Source organism: Rhinolophus sinicus, linkage group LG15 (genome assembly GCF_036562045.2).
Source record: "Rhinolophus sinicus isolate RSC01 linkage group LG15, ASM3656204v1, whole genome shotgun sequence".
NCBI classification, from domain to species: Eukaryota; Metazoa; Chordata; class Mammalia; order Chiroptera; family Rhinolophidae; genus Rhinolophus; species Rhinolophus sinicus.
This window is the reverse complement of record NC_133764.1, coordinates 31,287,077-31,311,219: the sequence shown is the minus strand read 5'-3', so window position 1 is coordinate 31,311,219 and position 24,143 is coordinate 31,287,077. Positions and strand designations below refer to the sequence as shown.

General features: G+C 40.2%; 1 protein-coding gene across 4 annotated transcripts; it reads right to left on the bottom strand.

Annotated features, from left to right (window-relative positions):
• Positions 1-3,580: 3,580 nt before the first annotated feature.
• PRKAR1A (protein kinase cAMP-dependent type I regulatory subunit alpha) lies at positions 3,581-19,825 on the bottom strand. 4 transcript variants are annotated; one of them, XM_019732850.2, is made up of 11 exons: positions 19,225-19,825; positions 16,231-16,413; positions 10,920-11,090; positions 10,055-10,146; positions 9,789-9,850; positions 8,727-8,773; positions 7,880-8,038; positions 6,573-6,633; positions 5,356-5,477; positions 4,316-4,397; positions 3,581-3,968 (listed from the first exon to the last, which is right to left on the bottom strand). In XM_019732850.2, exons 2-11 carry the CDS (start codon positions 16,405-16,407, stop codon positions 3,796-3,798), a joined length of 1,146 nt encoding a protein of 381 aa, XP_019588409.1. In that variant the 5' UTR covers positions 16,408-16,413; positions 19,225-19,825; the 3' UTR covers positions 3,581-3,795. The 4 variants fall into 4 exon arrangements, with proteins under 4 accessions (XP_019588409.1, XP_019588412.1, XP_019588410.1 ...); XM_019732853.2 differs by having other exon boundaries at positions 19,533-19,812; XM_019732851.2 differs by having other exon boundaries at positions 19,633-19,802.
• Between the last annotated feature and the right edge of the window lie 4,318 nt (positions 19,826-24,143).

Genomic DNA, 24,143 nt, shown 5'->3' with positions numbered 1-24,143 from the left:
CCATCAACAGAGCACACACAACTCTGAAACAGTGGCCCTAAATAGATGGTGAAAAGGACATCTGATTACAGTGTGAGCTGAGACAAAAGGCAGAGCGCCGCCTTGTCTGACCTGAGCTGGCACACGCAGCTCCCGAGACCCAAATCCATCACCATTCCTCTCCTGTCCGGGAATGACTGTGAAAGGCCTGCGAGGACTGACTTTGGGGTTACAAATAAATTTTAGCAAGGGGGCAAATTCGCAAATACAGTATCCGTGAACAATGAGACTCAACTGTAATTCATTTTCAGATCAACAAAGATGAGAAAAAAGCTCTCCATCTAGTGGTGACTTTTAATATCACAAAGCTACTCAAGGTACATTGGCAGAACTTACACAAAATGAAAATACTACTCTCGTTAGTGGTTTTGGTTGACTCACAGCAGAATACAAGTGGAATCAGGATGAAGTCATAGCTCTGAACTTAGGTCAATAGACAAGTTCTAGCTTTTTGTATGTACACAAATACTGATTTCTATATGAAAGTCACCTAGGGTAAGAAGAGAGATTCAAGATTCCCCTTTTCAATTCCCCTATCTCCTATTGTGATAGCTATCTTGGGGAAACGTATTAAATGCTTCGCAAGGTTGTTTTACCAATCTAGAAAGAAATACACTGCCAGGGCCTCATGAAAATAAAAAAGGGTTCAGTTATTAATTTGTACTTGGAGAAAACACAGGATTAAGAAAACTGACATCATGCTACTTCAATTTTGAACCGTCAATATTTACTTGTAAGTCATTAAAAAACAATTCTATATGAGCCAATGTATTAGAGGGAGGATTAAACTGTAACCAGTACAATCCACCTAGGAAAATTTTCTTGTTATATTCTGTTGTAACTCTAATGGTTCCCACTCCAGTGAGTTGAGGGAATGGATTACTAAATCATTAACACGGTGCATGTGTTACAAAGCAATACAAATTAAAGGATGTTCTAGAATATAACGTACCTCCAACTTCACTGGATGTCAAGAAATTAATACCAATATATTAATGAGTATAACTTAATCATCTCACTTCTCTGAAATCTGAGGAATAATATCAGAAATAACATTTTATACAAGCAAAATATATAGGCACACCTAAATATCTAAGTAAATATATCAAATTTAAACCAAAAAGTTTACTGATTCAGAAATGTTTCCCCATTAAGTCTGGGAAAGTTCCAAGGCCAGACAACCAATCTGTCTTCAATAAAAAGGAAATCTTCAGCTTCTGATTTAATCTTTTCCTTCTATAACTTGGTAAACAGATCTGCTGTATCTCCATTATCCTTTTAAGCAAGATGCATTCTTTGACAAACTGACTTGGAAACCATTGAAAACAAACACATGACTCTTTTCAAAACACCAATCCCATAACTGGCTTGATTTTCATTCTTGCCCACCAGATTAGGAGATTCTGGGGGAGGGGGAGAAGAAAAAGAGAAAGGGAAGAAAAACTGATTCATTTAAGAATTTAAATTATTTCATCTTTTTTATTACTTGACCTACTATTAAGACAATCTATAACAAAAAGAATAGAGTATATTAGCACACACGGTATAATCAGACTAGTAACCAGGACATAATACAAACAAAATGGTCCTTTGGCCATCTCTACTTTCTAGAGCAGTAGACCGCAGAGAATCACTTACCACACCCAGAAATCACAACTTCTAAAGCCCTGAATATTAACTAAGACAAATTAAGCCAATCATGATTTCTCACATATATTCAGATTGCACAAAGATAAAGCTTTAGATGTGATCATTTTTAAATTTAGACTCAAAATTTCTTAGATTAAAAACTACAAAGGGGAGTAAACAGCAAGCCAAATTATTTAAGAGCAAAACTCATTTCAAAAGCATTACATGTATCTAAATATACATGAACATGATTATACTATACATGTATGAAACTGTGCAAATTTATGGCATTCTAGATAATTCACTGAAGTACAGTTTTGGCATTTAAACAAAGATCAAATCAAGCTTTACGCTAATAACAATTTTTATTTTTAATTTTTTAAATATAAAAAGGTAGCTAAACACAAAGTATAGATCAGAAAACCCTCATTTAATATAGATTATTTGGGAAAATAAAAAATTTGTAATAGGGTAGCTTTCTATCCCACACTAGAATGTAAAACGTCTTTCCCAGATTTATACTCCAAACTTAGTAACAACCTAAAAATTGTTCAAATCTATGAAAAAAAAAAATCTACCATGATCAATTTAAATTACCTGGGAAAGGGTAGAAGAGGAGATTAATAATCAGAGTCAGTTGCATACAGATGGAAAAATGCTTGCAATCACTCCCAAACATAACCCTACATTATATATAAATCACAATGAAAACAAAAGTGCCTAAGTTGTGGAACTGTGAAACTTTGTTTTAAAAAACAACAATAAAAATGAACCGTTAGGTACCATTGGTGCACATGGAAAAATGTAACATAAAGTTGATAAGGCTGGAAAATACTGAAATACAGTTAAGACTCAAAACACAAGTTTTCTTAAAAAAAAAAAAAAGTTTGTCAGAGAAATAAATGCTAAATAGGAAAGCAGAACTGTTCAGCAGGATGGCCTTTTAGACCAATTTGAAACAACACAGACACATCCGACCCCACCCCAACCCACCCATAAATTCTAGCGGATGTAAAAAGGAGGGAAAAGGTCAAACCAAAGTAAAAAACATCTCCCCAAATCTCTTGCCCCAGTGAAGTGAGTGGGGCAAAGTTCCCAACACTGCACCCTGTCCACCTGGCCTTTATTTATCCCTTTTGTAACATCACCTCCATAGGACATTTGTTCCATCTATTCTATCTATTCTCATCAAATCCAATCTTCTGGAATCAGCATTTAATGAGCACAGAAGATTATCCTGGAGTCAACTGAAAGATGTATATCAACCAAAAGCTCTAAGAACCACGAATGGAGACCTCAAATTCTTATTCTCAATTCAGCATCTGATGATCATTTGGCACGAGCTGAGCTGGATAAAGGTCTAATCAGGATCTGTGAGCTGAGGCAGATGTAGTTAAATCATAACCCAATATATGCAGCCTATGATTTAGTTTCAAACTCAAAAGGCAGGTGTGGCTAGCCACACCTAAACATATTTCAGAACTAGAGAAAAAAAACATCAAACGATACCAGGCAAATTAGCCTGACAAACAAAAATTCTGGTTAAAAAGAAACAAAAAAAAAAAAAAATGGAACAGATCATATCTATCTGATAATTAGCAAAAATGGGCATTTTCCCACCCTTAATCTAGTTTAAATACAGGCAGATATCTTTCTAAGACTCTTTTATATCCATTTTTCCTAATTCTTAGAGCTTAATGAGAAATCATTTATTCTATAAAGAAACACAGCATATATGGCCAGTCTAAAATATGCTTATAACTAGAAAATTACATCACTTAAAAAAAAATCTTGCACTGTTACATCGTTACTCTGGTAATTCATCTGGTGCAGGGGTCTGCCCGCCCCAGAAGGCGTGGCAGGACTGCCCACGCTGAGTACTAACTGCACAAAGAGAAGCATAACAGCAAAGTCTCCGTAAAACTCCTTCTATTTATTTCACTGTGTGTGAGCATTCAGTTAATGCTCCAAATTAAAAACGGTGCAATAAAAGCAACTTTTAATATAAACAGACAAGAAGCTGCGATGCCAGTGGCCACGTGGCGCTGCAAATAGGGGAAACAAAGCATCTGCGAGAGTGAAGCATGGGCTGCGGGGAGAGGAAAAGGGAGGCACAGGAGGCAGATTTCAGACGGACAGTGACACAAAACTGTTGTACTGCTGGATGTTTCGTTTGAGGATATCTGAGCATGGGCCAAGGACACGTTCAAATCTAGGTCGGTCCAGCTTAACGCACTTCAAAGGGCCACGAGCCACCACCGTGGCAGCACGAGGACGATTCATCAGCAGTGCTATTTCACCTGGAGGGGGAAAACAAGAAGGATAAGAGGCGGCTAACTTCTATGGGGAACATTTCCTTCGAGGCGCACTTCTGAGAAAGTGAGAAAACAAGTATGTGTTTCTCCCAATGACTGAGTACAGGCCACACCACGTCTGCACTTTAACAAAACTGATGGGTATGAGACAATCGATAACTTAATTAGTACCCGAGTTAAGGTCAAAATCTCATACCACTTCTCTGAGAGGCAAAAAAGACCACAATTAAAAAATTACATTCAGGAGAAGAAAAGACAAATTATGAAAGATGGTATCACACTGAAAGGTGACTTAAAGAAACTATGTATGTACTGTGAGGAAATCTACGTACCAAAATAATCAGAAGGCCCCAATCTTCCCACTTCAACAAACTCTTCGTTTTCTGACCTACGTTGCAGCACAGCAGCTGAGCCCTATAATAAAATCACCAAAAAGCAAAACAAATACTTTGAAATCCAGGGTGTCATTTTAAATATCCTAAGCAATTTTAACGGCTTTGCCAAAAACAAAAAAGGATTCTGTGGTTATTTCAAATTCTGTGTTCATCTAAAAGCTGACTTAAGAGTCACTGCATGAGCTTTGATTCCTATTTACCCAGCAGCCCCTGCGAGGGGCCATCTCATCAGGCAAAGGTACTTGAAGAGTTCAGACTCAGGTTAGTGACTGCAGCTGGGAGCACAGATCCCAAGCCTGATACCTGACACCTGTTTTTAAACGTAAATTTTGCAGGAACACCAAGCCCAATTCATTTACATAGTGTCTACAGCTGCTTTTGCACTATGACAACAAAGGTGAGTCTTCACAACAGAAACCTCAGGCTCACAAAGCCTAAAATACTTCCCATTGGGCTCTTTACAGACAGTCCCTCAACCTCAGGTTAAATAAAACACATTACCATCTACTGAGCCACATTCATAGAAAATTGTTTTGGATCTAACTGGGCCGTCAAAAGCATCTGCTATATATTTCCATGGATTGTGAAAATATGAAACATAGTAACTTTTAGAATTTGAATACTGGCCTTTGATCCTTGGGTGCCAAATAGCCCAAACATGATTTTAAGAAAGATGGTGCAGAATTATCAGTTTGCTATGCTAAATGGTTTGCTTAGTTTGCATGAGGATTAATTTTGAGTGGGTCAGAATGTGGCTATTACTTTATGAAAACCCAACCCTTCCACAATTCTGATTCCAACTCATTTAAAATGTGGTGATCTGAAGGGAAACCAAACAACAGCATTTCAAAGTGAAACGCAATTTTTAAATAAAACTGTCAGACATTTTTTAAATCTAAGGTGTGAATCAGAGGTAACCCCTTTTTTCTCTCATAGAGCGTACAACTTCTTAACGTATCAAGTGCAGAGTTCCTTACCTCTAAAATAATGAAGAACTCGTCCCCTGGCTCTCCTTGCACCACAATCTTCTGCCCATCTTCAAACTGGACCGGTTCCAAGGCATCAGCTACCGTCAGACGTTCCCACTTGTCCAGAGACTCTGAAAAGCAAGAATCAAAAGAATTCCTCTGCATTATTTGGTATTGCTAAAAATTTCCAAGCAAAAAGTAGAAAGAGACTCAACCAAATAGCCATGCCTATTCAATACTCTAGTCGTGTCTCAGATTAAACATGGCACCTGTCTTCAATTACCTCTAGTCTCAGCAAGATCCCCCTATTACTTACAGATAACCCTTAGATCTTTACTTCAGCATCCCCAGTGACCAAGTTAATTTATACTAACTGCACCCAATGGTAAAGAGATTTAAAAATGTAATCATTAAGTATTCCTAAAGACTGACATCAATGCAAATCGAACCTGTAATTACAGGAGCCAAAAGTAATAGTGTCATCACCCATATTATTCCAGAGGTTCACAGAAATTATCTATTTAAATCCTCAGTTGAATTAATTTATGAAACCAACAAGAATTAGAAAATAACTTTAGTTCCCAAAGGCCAAACTAGCACCCAAGACACTAAGAAAATGTAACCATTTCAAAGGAAGGACAAAAAAGGGGGGGTAGGGAATCAATTCACTGTAACAAAACAATGGCAGAAGGCATTTTACCTTATAAAAATCACCATCTCTCATCTCAATGAAGAACAGGTTGTAAAAATACATTTACCTCCAAAATCTCAACAAAACTTCTAGCAGTTTTTCAGAGAAAGCCAATAAATGACACCTAGTCTTTCTACAGAGGAAATGCATTCTTGGAAATACTCACTTTCCTCAGCCAATAAACTCACTGATGGAGCAACAGAGACAGAAGCCCCAGGAGGAATGAATACCTGTGGAAGTCCACTGTCCTAAGGGGAACACTTTTAGCCTTTTTGTCTCTCCAGGAGAAATGAGGAGCATGTAATTCCAGAAGGCTTTTCCCTGGTCCAATCATTTCTAATTAAGAGGTTAGTGACATAGTAGCAAATTAAACACACTTCAAAATTACTTCTTAGTCCAACTTCAACTCTGTACTCCATGTGTTTGCATTACTATTAGCAAAAACAGAACTGATAACTAGAAATACAACAGGTTCTGCTTAAATATCGCTAACACTTCAACTTAATAATTCTCCATGCAATCTTCCAAAACTCACCTAAAATGGAAACTTTACTAAGAAACTCCTCATACATCTTCCGCTTTCTCAGAGTGCTTCCCTATAAATAAAAAAAGTAACAAACGTCATGTGAAAATATGTAACTATCATATAATGCTGTGAAATAATAAAGTTTCAAGTAAATTAAAAAAAGAGAAGTCACAGTTTGCTGCTGCTGCTGCTGCTTAATACACGAGTATTTTTCTTCATGTTGAAGAGGGAAAGGCCCTCTGTTTAGCTCAATGAAAAGCTCTTAATCACTTGCTCCTAAAAGGAACATCAGATGTATGGCCAAAGATAGTTCCGAGTACCACCAATTAGTGAAAGGCCAAAAAAGCAAATGATTAAGTTCTCCAAAAAAACCACCAAGTAATATACATGTATGTCACTATAGCTAAATATATTTCCAGCCCAGGCTCCTTCCTCACAGCCCCAATCTTCCATGGGAAGTAAGGAAATAAAACTGTTACCACTTATAGCCCACACCCCCACCCCCAAAAAAGTGCCACATCCCCAAACTTAACCAAGTTGTCTTATCTGCAAAGTTTGTTAAATATATCTGGGAGGAAAAGGGAGAAACACACCTCTATAATAAACATTCCTTACACAGTAAATTGCCTTGGCAATTTATGTACTTATATACTTATAAGTATGTATATATGTGTACGTATCTCCATTCATCCCCCAAATACAGAAAATTTTCAAAGTGCATCCAACTGCATATTGTCAAATAGCCAAACAAGCAGTGTACAAATTTAGAAAACCATTCAAGATGACAAATGTCATTAGCTGGGACTTAAACACCCAAAGCTGCTCTAAAATTTGTCACCAAGTTCTCAAAAAGTCTGACTGTATCAGCAGAGAGTTCCAGTGGTTTAATTATTTTATTTATTCGTTTGGAGAGAGGGGACGTGACATTTGCATTACTGATAACCCACTTCCTGTTAGGGAAGCTGGTAACTTACGAATGGCCTTACATCATTTCATGCGCTTAGCAGCAGCATCTACAGACTATCTGTGATGCGGAAAGATTCAGTCAGTGAAGATGCATCTATCGGCAAATGGAGAGTTCCAAACATGAGCTGACCATTCCATATACACATTTGTTTCCCATGTTACTTCTAGCCCAACTTTTGTTCTAAAAGATCACTGTTTCAAATGGTACAATAAAGGATGCTAAATTGGGCTCAATGCAAAGCATTCATTTTCATTTTCATTTGGTGTTATCATTCAATTATTCACTGTAAACATTAGTTATAATCTTAGCGGGACTTCTACATCACACCCCCGAAACCTTGGTGTCTTACCATGAGGATTCTTCTATAGCTGTCTCGGTCAATGCCCCACAACTTCACATTTGTCTTGGCTTTGACAGTGGCCGCTCTAGGTGTTCCATAAATCAAAGCAAGTTCTCCAAAACTCCCTCCTTCCCCAACACTGGTCGCCCATTCATTGTTGACATAGACCTAAAGTGCAAATGACAAAGAACTGTTTTGTCTACATACACAAACACCTCAGTATTAAAACCCTGCAAACCTCCTTCAGGAGTCAGAAACCTGAACTTTGTTTTAAAATAGAATATATTATGTTTTCAGTACACAGCAGAGCAAAATAGTTGACTTCTGACAATGAGTTCAGTAAGTTCAGAGTGTCTGTGATTTCCCTGGTTTAATTACCTGGTAAGACAAAGGTACTGTGTGGGGACGATCACAGCAAGATGGTGAGCTAAGCACGGATGACAACCATACATGTAAAAGTGCTGGGCTGAACACTCCCGCGCTAATAAGCAGTTTACTTGCATGAGGCACTGACCAGTCCAATAATCCGGGGAGCAACACTGTTATTATCCCCATTTCATCTGTTAACCAAACCTATAGAATCAAGAAACTTGTACCAAGTCTCAGAGCTGACGACTGGCTCCAGACTCCCCCTTACATCCATCTTACTCAACAGCATGCATGCAAAAGTTCTGAACTGCATGTCAAGCTAAAGAAATTACCTTTAAAAACTTTGTCATTAAAATATTTTTCACAGCGTACTGATAGAATTTGACATACAAGGGCTGTAATAGCCCTTCAGAAACTCTTAGAAGCAGTAAATATCAATACATGGACTTAAAATTGTCAACATATTTTTGCTCCTGTTAAAACTTACATCCATCTCTCCTTGATCAATCACATAGAAGTTATCCCCTTCGTCACCTAAAGGAGAGTAAGAAAATTAAAAGCATTTTACATATTAAAGAAATACAAATAGAAACTATCAAGTTAATGTAAAATAACACTTATTTTATAGTGGTGCTATAAAAGTGTGTTATAAATTTACACAATCTTTCAGGGGAAAAAGTCCAGCAAGATATTTCAAGTCATAAAATTGATCAAATTTTCAGTCATCTCAGAGTATCTCTGAAAAATAACTAAAAAGGGCTATATATGTGTACAAAAATATTAAATGCCTATGATTTATAACAACAAAAACTCAAATAATAACTAACAAAATCTCACATTGTCACAAATAGGAAAATAAATATATGGATTATCAAGACCCATGAAAATATAAGATTAAGAAGAAAGGAAAAAAACGCAGGGGATACCAAAAAGATTAGATCCATGTTAGTACCATGTTTCCCTGAAAATAAAACGTAACTGGAAAATAAGCCCTAGCGTGATTTTTCAGGATGACATCCCCTGAACATAAGCCCCAATGCATCTTTTGGAAAACTGAATATAAGACCCAGTCTTACTTTCAGGAGAAACTCGATATAGGTGGGCAAAAAGTTAAGAATCATTAGAAGGCATAAAACCTCACAAATGGATGAGCTACATGATGAAGAATGCAAGTGTTTTGCTTATTTCCTACTTTATTATATGAGGTAACAATCAATATAAAGGGTATATGAGATATATACAGTTCTGAAATTCCACACAACATTCAATATAAAAATGTAGGAATTTCCTTTAACAGTTACTATCAACAAAATTGTATCAGATACTAGGGAAATACTAGTCCCTTAGGGAAAGTGTGCATTTTAGCTCAGTGTTAATTTAAAAAACAAATAGTATAAAATCCAGTAGTATAAAAGAAGCATAAAAGAAGTGGTATAAAAGAAAGAAAAGGGTAGACTGAAAAAGGAAAACAAACTTCAATTTTGAAAAATCCTAGTTTCATTACGTCTCCTAGAATAATACTGCAGGTCATGAAGGCAGCAGCTCTTACCTTGCTGAATAACAGTTTCTCCAGCAATAAAGGAAACTGGAAACATGGCATCAAAAATATCACTGCAAGGGATAAAAGGCCTCATGTTAAATTTCATGTGCCTCTTCTGTGGATTTCAAACATTAACCTTAAAATTAAAGCTCCCAGATATTCAGCCCATATTGCCATCAAGTGAACAGTTAAGCCTTGAAACGTGCAACACTGATGAGACTAGTTTGGGACCACAGCCAAACTGGGAAACAGTGTAACAAAGAACCTGTACCTACCTTCTCTCATTATCATCAAGATGTGAAAACAGCACATTCTTTTCAATGGCCTTGGCTAAAGCAGCCATTGTCTTATAATCTTTTGGTATAACCTAGAAAAGAATAGAAGGTCAAATGACGATTCCATAAACCAAAAACATTTCATGCTTGTAACCTGCATTTCATTTAAATGTCAAGCTACATTATGGTATTTAAACAAGACTGCTTTGAGTTAAATATTTTCAAGATAACACACTTGTACTACCTTTGATCCAGAAAGTACAAAACAAATATTGACTAATTAATCCCCTTTCCTATAGCCAGACTGGTATTTAAAGGCTGGTATTTGTTCCCAGATAACAACGGAAAAAACAAACCAAAAACACCTTGACCAAGGTCATTATTCTAAGGCAAAAGTAAACATTTTACGGTAATTAGTCATTTTTTAAACTGTAATCATATATTAATTAGTTTTACCAGCCAGGACAATTCTCTTCCCCCTTCAGGTTAACAGCATAACTCGAAATAACAGGCAGGTTCTAAGGAAGAGCTGATTAGGATGAATGAAGCTTCTAAGATAAAAGGTTAAATAAGCCACAACATGAATTACAGGATGTCAAAAAATTGACACCATGATTCAAGAGAAAAAGGAGTACTGCCTGCTTCTATAGCAAAACAATGACGTGGAAAAGAAAGTCCCTAAATACAATCAGTCACTGCTTTATAATCACTGTTAGTACTGTTCCCCAGTACCCAAGACCCATACAGGATGGAGTATGATCCATCCTGTTTGTGTTTTACTACTCAGAACCGTGCGTGCATTCATCAAAAGAACCTAGGCCTTCCAGTGGGTCCCGAGAGCACTGTGTGTACACATCAAAATTACCTTTCTAACATAGGATGCGGCGTCTTCCTCCGTGTAGACTTCAGCGCTGATGGCTCCGCGTCGCCTCCGGCCTTTCACCACGGGGTTGGGTGGAGGAGGAGAGATTTCATCCTCCCTCGAATCTCCACGAGTGCTTACTTTCTGCAGATTCTGAATCTGTTTTGCCTCTTCCTGAAAATAATTATAAGTTTATAAAATGAGATCATTCCGAATGTAAAGTTGGTATTCTCATATTCCAATGCGAGTCCATCCACCTCAATCACTTCAAATCTCTTCCTCTATTACCAATGTGAAAGTTAAGGGGAAAGGCCAATTTTAATTGGGAAAAAATGGACTAGAGCTTGATAAGAAATACTCTGAAGGGACTATACTGTTTCTCAAATGATAAGAGATGCTATACTTATTAATGAACAAAAGCCTTTAATTATTACAAGGACATGTAACATGCAAGTAAAAAATTAGATACTCATTATAGTAATACGTTGATAACAATGATTTGTAATACACACAAGAGCAATGAACGGCTAAACAAAATCTTGAGGAATGAGGGTTTTTGTGCTGCTGCAGATAACATGAAACCCCCTGCCCCCAAAAGGAATGTTATCTAAGCACAGCAGTGATCCAAGGACGTCTACATTACTGGGTTATTTCATTAATTCAATAAGCATTCTCTTGACCTGCGTGTCAAGTCTACGTTAGGCAAGGAAAATATAAAAACCAGTAAGAGGATCCTGTGCCCATGGAATTCATTTCTAGCTGGAGTCTCAGAAACAAACAATGAAACAATGTGTTGGTAAACCAAGAATTTTAGTAAGATCAGATTTAACAATACTTCTCCCAGCAGAGCTAGAAGCATTCTTTATTATCAGCATTTACACTTGATGTTGAGCCAAAAAAAAAGTTTACCTTCTTTTAAAAACTTCTTGTTAAACCAATTTATATAAAAACTGAGATGAACTATTTAACATTCTTATTTTTCAAATCTAGGGCCTTTAAAAAGAAATTCTTCTCAGGTCTGCAGTAAAGAACGAGTTACTACGCCTGACATAAAATAATAATATAAAAACAAGAATGTGTTATCCACTACTTTCTTGACTCATTCGCCATTATTTTTCTAAACCATCTTTGAAATTCAAAATTAACTTATTAGCATTTATTTCAGAAAATTTTTTGATAAAAATGAAACTAAGGAGATGCCTTTTTTTTTCTCTCTCGCATGGTACTCAACACTGCTTTTGGCATCAAGACAAATAAAAGAACTACATACATGCAGCAAAAAAGGTCCAGAACAATTACCATCATGGTAGTAATAGTGTTAATTTCTATTAATAGAATCATGCTTGAATTTCATTTTATTTTATTTTGGAGGGAGGGGTTTGCTTTTTCTCATTTCTCTGGATTTTATAATTTTCAATTGGAAAAATAATGGGAAAAACATGTAATAAAAATAGCTTTAGAATATTTGTATATTTGATTACAGATGCATTTACTTCTTAACCAAATAATCCAGTAATTCCACGTCTAGAAATTTATTCTAAGATATGCATATAAGATATATATACAAAGTTAGTCATTGTATCATAGGTTTTAATAGAACACTGGAAACAACCAAATTGGTCATCAATGGAGTATTTAATTAATTATACTACACCCATACAATGGAATGTCAAACACATGTTGGAAAAGACTGGAAAGCTATTTTATATATGAATTTGTCTATAAATACCCATATACTACCTATGGAACGCTGGATGCATTCAAGGAACACAACCGAGTGGGACGGAGACATTTTATTGTTACACTCATTTGTACCTGCAAAATTTTGACAGTATGTGAATATGTAACAAATTTTTTAGTAAACTCCATTTTCATTCTGGTAATCGCAATAACCAGTAAGGTTTTCCCAATTCCCTGTTAACACAGAACTATAAAACTCAAGTCTCCTCCAAAGTTTCAAGTTTAAGAGTATAAATTCTCTTAAAACACAAAATTCTCAGAAAACACAAATTCTATCCCCAAAATGGAGTTTCACAAAAAAGTCATTAAAAATTTCACAAATAACATCTCATTTGGAACTGTATGCTAACTGAATTTTTAAGATAATTTTGGAGTACCAAAAGCATTTTGATTTTAAGAATGTTTCATGGATTCTTGAACAGCAATCAGATATCACTTCATCTTAATGACTCAGAGCCACTGATTGATTTCTAACATGTATTATGATATATTTTTATATCCTTTTTCTTAGTCTTATCATTCTGTCAGTCTCGTCCCTCTTCACTTCTTTCATATATTAAAACAATCACCCCCCATCCCCCCCAAAAAAATAAACCTCCCCAAGCTACCTACTGGTGAATAACATTATGTTCTAATGTGTTGTTTTTTTTAACTGGGGTGACTTTGGTTAATCAAATTACATGGGTTTCAAGCGTACAATTCTATACACCTCATCAGTACATTTATTGCATTATGTGTTCACCACCCAAATCCTATCTCCTTCCATCACTATCATGTATTTGAATGTTCTAATGTTTTAAGTTCCAATTTGGTCCCCACCACTAAATATGCTTTCACAATTATCTGTTCCCTCCCAGCCCTTCCCATTCCTTCCTTCCCTGTGGGTGAAGTACACTTCCCACCGACTGACGTGGGGCTTGGCTGTGGAATGTGAGTGGAGGTACACAACACATGTGGTTTGTATGGTTTGGCGCTGCCCTCTGGAGCTTGTCCCCTCTCTGCCTTGACAACAGCATGCTCTCTATAGTGGCTGCTCCTTCTACTCAGCCCAGAACACGACACTGTGCAGTTAAGAAAACAAGATGGGCTGAGCCCAGAAGAGCTGCATACGACTAGGAACTAAGGAAGGTCGTTTGTAGTAAGCCACTGAAGTTCGAGGGCTGTGTGCTGCCGCAACAAAAGCTAACTATTACACTGCGTGACCACAGACAGCCAAGTTACTTCATTTCTTAGCTGTATCCGCTACCTCTGTAAAATGGTGACAATCACGACCTCCCATGTCTGAAATAATGACCATGTATGTATGTAAAGTGCTCCACACAGTACCTGGCGCAAAGGCGACACTCAGTGGGTGTAGCTATTAAAAGTCCTCTCATCTAGCAGACAGGCAAGGTTCTAATAAACATACACATAAAAGAGGACTCAACTTCCAGATGATGGCCTGAGTAAAAGACTTCAATAGACCAACTGTGAGAGTTTCTGACGCACTGAGTAGCTGAGGATGCCAGAAATATGACCCCTGGTCAACACAAGGAAGGAAAAGACAAGAATGTGACTGTATTTTCAAACATATAAACCTACCCTAACGCACAGACTAAAGACCTGTCTAAAAGCTGAAAATCTAGCTACTTAAAAGTTCCCATATCTATATTCAACCCTGGCTAAAGGAATGCATGCAAGTGAACAAAGACCCTTGTACTATAGGAAAAGCTGTGACTTTTATTAAAAGAAGCCAACACGTATTAAATCTAACAATTCCATCTGCAAAGAAACTAATGATTTCTTGCTTTCCCCCTTGGGGAGTGCTTAAACAATGCAATGGCAAGCACAGGCTTTGAAACTAGCACCACACACTCAACACTCCCTATAAAAAGACACACGCTTAGGGGCAGCTGGATGGCTCAGTTGTTTAGAGCATGAGCTCTGAACAACAGGGTTGCCAGTTCGATTCCCACGTGAGACAGTGAGCTGTGCCCTCCACAACTAAATTGAAGACAATGAGCTGCTGCTGAGCTTCTGGAGGGGTGGCCGGATGGCTCAGCTGGTTAGAGCGTGAGCCCTCAACAACAAGGTTGTGGGTTCAATTCCCACATGGGATGGTGGGCTGCACCCCTTGCAACTAAAGATTGAAAACAGCAACTGGAATTGGAGCTGAGCTGCGCCCTCCACAACTAGATTGAAGGACAACTTGGAGCTGATGGGCCCTGGAGAAACACATATTCCCCAATAAAATAAAAAATTTAAAAAAAGACACACGCTTAATGTCTCACCAACTTCATCCCTTCATTTAATGGTTTCTATTGACATCCAAAGAAGAGAGATCACCTTACAATGACCCATTTCAGAACTAGATCTCCAGGAACATACTTTATCTCAAAACAAAAACGTCCCTAGCAGCCTGGCTCTAACGTATTTCACTATTTGGAAATTGCTTAAAAAAGAGAAAACCAGACTTCCTACTACAATTCCGAGACAGCATGGTTATATTTACAGAGCTGGTCGTTGTTATTGTTAAGATGCCTGATCACTGAGCTACCCAAATATTTTAAAATCTTAGTATAAACAGATTATTTTACTAATAAGCTATGCTGATTAAGAAACTGTCCAAACCAATGGGATATATTACAAATATTTCCACTATGCAATTAGATAATGATCATATACCTAAGGAATGCTTAATTGGTTCATAATCATTATGAACCACGTCAAAACTTCAATATGCATAAGAAAACCTGTGAATTCATTTCAGTGATTTACAGAAACAAATCAAACTACTCAAAACATTTAGCGATCCAGACTTTCTTTCATCATTTGTTGAGGGAATAGAATTAAAGCATTGTCCTTGATGCAAAATTATCATTTTGCTTAGAAAAACGTATACCATATGTCACACTGACATACACACAATGAGGATGAACAAAAGAATAAAAACTGGAAAAACAAAGAATAGAAACTGGATTAACTTTCTTCAAAAAGAAACAAATCCTGACCAAAATTGTAAATACAATTTTAACAACCATCAACCTTGATCTCTGCTCTATAGTCAATTCATCTGAGATATTTTCTACAATAAAATAGACTTCACTCATTCAGAGTTTCTGATACATCAGTCACAAGCTAGACTAAAATGTTTCACTACCTTGGTTTCAAAAGGCTGGGGTAAGTGTCAAGTTTAGGTGCTTTGCTGAAGAAGAGAAAAGCATTAACTGCTTTCAAGTACTACAGAATTTCCCATTTCACACAAATGCTGTTACTACTACTGCTCAATTGTATCTGATCAATTGTAATCAGTTTATTTTAGCCAGTTTTATGTATCAATCAAAACAGTTACAAGTTTGGAAACCTTTTGTTGGTCAAGTAAACTTTGCACATAGGTTTATTTTCTGATAAACTGTGATTACAAAGTTAAAAATCACTACAAATGCCTTAACTGTATTCCTTTTTTCAAACTCTATTTTAGACTTATTTGGTCAGAATTCCTTTTCTTCCAAAAGCTACAAATTAGTGACATTCTACAGCATTACACGGAACAGTTGTCAGGGTCATCTCGTCATCTCCCCACACTTATTTTTACCTTCTCCAGCCTCTCAAAGTATTCCCTGAGGAATGCCATGGGTCTCTCGGGCCGGGCGGTGCACAACTGCACAATAGAATCTTTCAGCAGGGCCTGAATGTTGTGCTTCTGCACGTACAGCTCACATTCCCGGAGGCTGCGCTCCTCCTCGCTGGCGGCAGTGCTGCCAGACGCCATGGTTCTCTACAAGGAAAAAACATATGCTTATGTAAACTATTTATAAAGAGCAAATGCCAATTTGGCCTTTGACTTAACAAATTCATTAGGACTGATTCACAAGGATTTTTTTTCTTAAGTAGATGTTTTTTAAAGGGAGGTGGGGGCTAGGGACTAAGACGTACAGAACTAGCATCCTTCCAAGGAAGTGTTTCATTCAGTTGCTGCGGCAGGATCTAGACTCTGTAGGCAGCAACAATAAGAGGCCAACAACCTCAGCTCCAGGGAGGAAGTATGAGCTACTATCCCTGCAGAGGGAGGCTGCCGAGGGGTCAGGCCCTTAGAGAATTTCATTCTGTTCTCCCTCTGTAAAAGAAACCATGATGACGTGGGAAGTGTGTAAATGGTAAACAGGACAGAGAATTACACAGGCACAGGAGTAGGCCCTAAGTGAAAGCAAGTAAGCACAATGAAGAACATCTGACATTCCCTATAGGCAACTCCTATCCCAGGGGATGTCCTAATGTCACCAGCAAAACCAGTGGCGCAAGGGATCTGATTAGCCAACTACTAGCGTAATTAAAAATTTTTAAAGCACAAAAGGAACCTCAGATGAATCTTAAAAGCAACCTTTTATTCCAGACTCTTTTAGCAGATTCCAGCCCTTAATTATAACCTTTACTCATTGGGAAGAGGGAAAATCCTTAATAGCAGGGAAAAAAAGCTTACCAAGTAAACTATAAAAGATTTGGACAGGAAAATGTCAAAACATTTTTTTTCATCTGGACAGGAAAGTATTAAAATATGTTAAGTTTTAAGCTTACATGAAGATTCAATAACAAATTACATTTAATGAATTTTAAAGGGTTCGAACTACCTTGATGTGAAGTAAAACAGAGAGATAACAATGTGCAGCTAAACTTACACTGGAATAAAACCTTAGTAATTTAACAATAATCATAAACTTTTCCTTCTAACTCCTAATTACTAAACAATTAAGATTAAAACTAAAAAAACGAGGTCCCCTCCACTCTGCAACTGAAAGTAATACTAATCAGACTTTTCCAAATATAATGCACACAAACCACAGAAATGAAACTGTAAATGTAAAAGAAATGCCAGAATACAGAGTTAAAGTGCTATACTGTTACTCATGTTGTTTTGACAACTTTCATAAGGGTCAATAAAGACTGGATTAACAGATCATGAGAAAGTGTGCAGCTACCTGACAACATACATTAGAGGACACAGTAAAAGAATCATGCTGCTACTTCAGAAATACACACTAAAAAAAAAAGTCATTTGCTTGAGAATGGATTTATACCAGCTACTTTTCCATGTCAATCATAAGAACTAAGAATCTCCTTCAGTAAAACTTTCTACATCTCAAATAATACTGAAAACTACCAAGAACAATGATAAATCATATCTTGCATGCTTCAAAACACGCGGATATATTTCAGGAATATCAATACATATATTCAACTGACCAGAGAAATCATTCAAAGGTCAGCCCCTGGTTGGTAGAAATGAGAGAACGGGGCCTAAGATGCGAAACTGTTTTTTTGTTTGAAACAAAGTAATGTATTAAAAAAGACCAAAAAGATGACACTGGTAGATGCCCCCAAGATAATGCAGTCACCGTGCAGAACCCCTGAATATCCCAATTTCATGGCCTTAAGATTTTTCAATCGAATATACCTAGATTGACTCTGTACTTAAGTCTTAAGAGCCCAACAATTTAGCTGCTCCTCCTCAAAATTATTTAATACTTTAAAATTTTCAAAGAATTGTCTCCACTCTTAAGAAATCACAGATTCTTCCTTTTGGAAATTCAGTTGTGATAAAATTCTGTTTCAAATGGCTTACATGCCAGGAAATATTTAAAAACACTGAGAAACTCTTGCTGATTCAGACTGCACCCAGGAAGCCCAGCCAGGAACCCCTCCTTGGGGTCATCGGGAGGAAGTGTTCGCTTTCCTTCCTCTGCCAAGACCAATCCTTTGGGACTCTCTCAGGTAGTTAAGTCGCTGGACATCACACGTGCACTGAGCTGGCGGGGTTAATAGTTACCGTCTATTTTCGAGAGGAAGGACGGGAGAGTGCCCTCCACTTAACGCCCGAGTGACGGCCACAAAACGAAGAAGGGAGGCAGATCCCTCATCCCACTCTAGTCGGAAGGCCACAGTGGTGGCGAGCAGGCCTCAGGGAAAAAAATCGGGAAAGGCAGGGCGGTGAAAACGGACAAAAGGAAATACAGGAGTCAGGCTAAAAGCCTTGGGGGTGGGGGGAACCCCGGGAAGGAGGAAACGCGATGGCTGGAGATGGCGAGGAGACGGGAGAGAGGAAAACAAGAACCGCTGGGTCTCAAGACCAGCCACAAACGCCGACGGCAACCACGGCCGATTCCGGTAAAATCGAGCTGCTGTCCTTCAGAAAACGAGAGCGAGCGAGAAGGCCGCGGCGCGCGGGGACGGAGGCGGCGGGGGCGTGTTGGCCGCGGAGGCCGGTGAAGGCCGCCGAGGGCCGGGGGCCTGAGCAACGCGAAGTGGGGGGGAGCGCGCGGGAGTGGGGGGCGGGGCGGCCGGGGAACCCCGCACTGGCGCGGACGTCCCCGCGGCCTGGGGGCCTTGGAGGTGCAGGATTGGGGTCGGGGGCGCGGCCCCAGGCGTGAGCCGTGCGGAGAGGCGCCGGCTGGGGCCGGGGAGGGGTAGGGGGTGCGGCCGTCCCCCTGCAGGTCGCTCCCCGTGACGCCATCTTGGATCGGTCCAGCTCCCCCAAACGGGCGGCGAGGCGGCGAAGCTCGCCGCGCCGGGGCCCCTCGTCGACCCCACTTACCTGGGGACGGGCGGCGAAGGGCGCGGGACTGCGAGTGCGAGTCTGCGGCTTGCTGAGCTCCCTCAGCACTTCCCTCCCAGCCCTGCTCCACTCTGCGATAGCGGCTCCGCGGCGGCTCCACCGGAAACAACCCGGCCGCAGCCAATCAGCGCTCGGCTGCTGACGTCAATGTGCCTCGCTCTGGCCAGAGCCGTTGCCTAAGCAACCTTAAAGGCGCAGCGGCCCCAGGTTCTCCCTGGCCCCTCCTTGAAGGACCCCCAGTCCCTTCACTCTCGAATCTTTCTCCTTCAGCTCTACTCTCATCTTACCTCCGTCCTTATCCGCAGGCCCTTCCTCGCTCCTGCCTCTTCTCCTTTCTTCGCTCTCTTTAGCTCAGCACTTGCCTTCTGTTTACCTGTCCCTTCTTACCTGTTCCTCTCTGGATGCCTTCGATCCACTTTATTCTTCCTTCGACTCTTCGCTCCCTCTGTGCGCAGCTTTCGAGAGCTGCCTTCTTTCCTCCTCCCCTTTCCTCCCCTCTTCTCTCCTCCCCACTCTCAGTCAGCCTCCCTCGCCGCCTCTGCCTTTTCTCTCCCCTTCAACCCCCGCCCCCCACCCCAGCTGGCCCACGTGGGGCGTCTCAGATGACAGGTGGGCGACTCCGCCCCGTGGCCCCTGCAGGGGGAGGACTTGAGGCCCGGACCGGGATTCCTGCCGTTTCCAGGCACCCGGGAGGCGGCGGCCCGGGCGGATCTGCGGCAGCTGCGCCGGGGGCCGAGCGCAGGCGGATGCCCGGGATGCGCACGCCGGGCCGCGCATCCTGTGCCCCGCCAGAGTTGCGCGGACCTCCGGGCTAGGGCCCGCCATCCGGTCCAGGAAATCTGAGCCCTGCCAAGTGTCTGCTTGGCCTTTCGAGCTACTCTCCTCTCCGGGGGTGCTGTCGTCCGTCCGTGGAGGCCACACCGTCCCCATGGGCACAAGACACTGGAAAGGACTTTGTCAGGGTCCAAAAGAGGCCTGAGTCCTTCTGGAACCTGAAATGCCCCCCATCATCACGCCTGACCCCACACGATGAGAAGCATAAATCTTGCAGATTAGCACAAACACCCCGTGACCATACAAGAAATCCCAACTGCCCGCAAAAACTGCACTAATCGAGGATGATTGGTGAGGGAGCGACTTGACTCCTTCAGCCATTTTTTTCCATCAGAGTATCTTCCTGTGGAGGAAGAAAGGGGGAGGAGGGGACAATTTTAGACATATATGTCGCTAAATGAATACAGAAGGCCCTTGGACGACAGGTCTCGTTGTGTCTGACTGGTACCTGTTGTACTCACGTGGTACAACAGGGTTGTATGTGTAAACAATAGATTTAAAACTTAATGCAAAAAATACATTAAAATATCTCATTAATAATTTTTATAGATTCCATGTTGAAATGGTAATATTTTGGATATATTAGGTTAAATATTGATAAGATTAATTTCACCTTTTAAATTTTTTAAAAATATATAATAGCTATTAGAAAAATTTGAATTATATATATGGCTGTTATATTTCTGTTGCATAGTACTGCCCTAAGAGGCCAACTGCTCCCCCTAAATCCATCGGGCTATAATAAGTGTCTTGCTCATCAGAACATTTTATTTAGTTATGGTTATCCCATTTTCTGATAGAGGAAGGGTAGGAACTGTCAGAAAAACCATTATGCCGGGTGTGGGTGGAAATGTAGGAGGGATATTTCTCCTCTCACGACCCCTCACCCCCATATGTTGACCATTGGTCTTTTGCCAAGGATGGATGGAATGAGGGATTAAAGACAGAGCCTCAGTCATATAGGATTTCACCCTCGTCAGTACAAAGAAGAGCTAATAAACTGAACCCTAAGCTGGCAAGCAGGAGAGGGAATTCGATAGCATTGAGCAGGCCCGGTCCTGTACTGAGAAGAAAACAGTGCAGTCAAATAAATCTGAGTTTGGTGTCAGGCTCTGCCATCTCCGGTAATTGACTTAATCTCCATGAGCCTCAGTTTCCTCAATCATAAAAGAATGAGCAGGACTGTGTTAAAATTAACTAGTAAAGATAACACCAAACATGTACGTAGCACTTACTATGCCTGGCACTGTTCTAAGTGCTTTACACAACACTTAATTTAAACCTCATAATAACTCTGTGGCATAGGAATTATTATCACTGTTCTTGTTACAGAAGAGAAAGGAGGCATGGAGCACTTATGTGACATGCCCAAGGCCACAAAGGCAGTGGTCTTAATTGCTCTCCTTTGCAGTATTTATGTAAATACAATGCCCAGCACAGTGTGGAATACAGTAAATGTTAGTTTGCCTCCCACTTCTCCTCCCCCTTTCTAAAGAACTACCCAAACTACAAGGTTAAAAATGAGTTGTACTGTGTCCCACCATTAGTGTTACCTTTCTAAGACACTTAGAATATGGAAACAAGCAAGCTGCTGACATTGAACTGAGTGCTTTGAGTGACAGCTGTTTCCTAGCTAAGGCCTGGGTGTATGTGTTCCCGCCCCCCCCCCCCCCCCCCATTCAGTAGCATTCAGGCGCCAGTCCAGCAACGGGCCATTTCCTGTGTCAGTTGTGCTCAAGCTTGTTCTAGCTGCCAAACTCTCATATGCTGGGGCTTTAAAAGACAAAATGGGAATTGGGCAGTAGATAGTTGAGCCTGGGGAGAGTTCACAGCCTGGACAGCTGTTCCGAAAAACAGTCCCAGTGGTTTCCAAATGATGTGAATGCTCTTTCAGTGCCCCTGTGCCATTGCAAGAATAACACCTTGTAAATTACATTTCAGAAATGACAATGGTTCCACTAGTTTCCATGGTTTCCTCTTCTCCAGAGGCCTTCTGCCCTTGATTCGAAGGGCTGTGGGCCTTTCCTTTGGCCCATGTCATTGGAAAATTCAACAAAGTAAGTTTCTAAGAGTAGTGGGGTTGTAAGTAAAATTTTCTCTTTATAACAGAATTCCTAATTGCCATTACAATGTTTGTGAAACAACAGCAAGCAACTTTAAAAACAAAATAAGCATCAGCAGTGCATTTAGTAAGCAGAAGTAGAACTAAGAACCAAAACATTAAAGGAAGGAATACTTTGGTGGCCCGTTGCTTAGTGTTTCCTGTGCTCAAAGCTTCCGTTGGCTAAGGACCGAGCCACATATTTCAGATTTCCAAGGAGAACTTTTCAGACTCCCACCACCAATTGGTGGTGTGCAGTGGAGCTGAGCATTTTTGCTTCCTGTGGAACTCAAGTTGTGGTTTCAAACTCAAACTTAACCCAATTCCAGCGAGTATTCAAATGTCAGACGTCTTCCTACTTTTTTCACAGGCAAATGCTTATCTAAACTGAGAAGGGGTGTTTATCTTGAGCATTAATTGAAATTATCAACCACGAAACCAGAAGAGTGGCAAACTTGGGTCTAATACTAAAGAGAATTTCAAGCAAAAATATCTTCATCCAAAACAGGTCTTCATCCAATATCGCATACTTAAATCCACGATGTTCAACAAGAGAGACAGAGTACTATTAGTCAGGCTCTCTAGAGACACATGACCAATAGAATGTGGAGAGAGGGAGAGCGAGATTTTAAGGCATTGGTTTATGCAATCGGGATGCTGGCAAGGCTGAAATCCGCAGGGCATGTATGTAGACTAGAATCCCAGGGGAGAGTGGAGGTTCCCACCTTGAGTCTGAATGCAGTTTGGAGGCAGAATACCTTCCTCGGGGAACCTCAATCTTTTTTCTTAAGGCCTTCAGCTGATTGGGTGAGGCCCACCCACATTCTGGCAGGTAATCTGGTTTACTCGAAGTCTACCGATTAAAGGTGAGTCACAGCTAAAAAATGCCTTATCAACAACATCGAGAGTAGTGTTTGACCAAAAACTGGGTACCATGGCCTAGCCAAGTTGACACATAAAATTATTCGTCATGACCATGAATCAAGTCAAGCCCAGATATTTGTATGAATCTCTTCTAAATATTCTTCCTCTGGATCAATTTCCTATGCCTGTACTACTTCTAACTAATACTAATCCTGTATCAGTAGGGCATGGATTTGAGGCTTTAAAAAATAGTGATGGGTCTGTCACCCACACAGACCTTTCAGGTGTGTTGCCTAGGCTCAGGAACCGTCTTTGATTCTGTCAAACTGACAAAGTCAACAAATCTTATTAATGTACACCTGTTAGCATTTTACTGACCATGTAGCTAGCTACACCTCTTCCAGGAAATACATGTATGTGTATGTATGTTATGGTCCCCTTTGAGAAGCTCATAAAAACAATGCGCTTTCTCCCCAGAAAATATGCACAAACATACATATGACATTTATCACGCTATTTGGGTGTGCTCACAGATTCTGAAGCCCATCCACACGTGATCGCCAGGTTCAGAAGCCTTTAAAAACATTTCCTAAGCATCTATACAGCAGACTCTGGGTGCCGGGGTTGCAGAGACGAAGAGCCAAGGCCCCACCCTGAAAAGCTCACAGTCTTAAGGGACGGGCAAGAACATGGTGCTTTCTCTATAAAGGCCAAACTATGAAGGTGAGGGGTTGAGGAACACTGACAGGACACCTAACTCCGACTTAGGAGACCAGAGATGGCCCCCCAAAGGAGGTGCTCGGACACAGTGGAACCCAGTGAGTCCTGCCTGGTCTTTCCTGCACAGGAAACTGATGGGCAGGAAAGAGCATGGATTTTTAGAGAGAACAGTTCAGGATTGCAGAAGGATAAGATGGGAGATGGCAGGGTGAGGCTGGATGAGGCAGAATGCAGGCAATGGGCCTGGTGCAGAAGGACTGGATATGCCTTAAACCAGGGGTCTGTACATTCTTTTCTGCAAAGGGCCAGATAAATGTTTTTAGGCTTTTCTGGTCATCTGGTCACTGTGGCAACTTCTCAACTCCATCATTCCAGCGTA

What these genes read in the sequence shown, in the direction of transcription:
- PRKAR1A (XM_019732850.2), bottom strand. Translation starts at nt 16,407, where the DNA reads ATGGCGTCTGGCAGCACTGCCGCCAGCGAGGAGGAGCGCAGCCTCCGG. An exon ending in CCGCATCCTATGTTAGAAAG is followed by an intron (nt 10,147 to 10,919) that starts GTAATTTTGATG and finishes ATTCTTTTCTAG; the next exon opens with GTTATACCAAAAGATTATAA. An exon ending in GGGGCCTTCTGATTATTTTG is followed by an intron (nt 3,969 to 4,315) that starts GTACGTAGATTT and finishes TTCCCCCTCCAG; the next exon opens with GTGAAATAGCACTGCTGATG.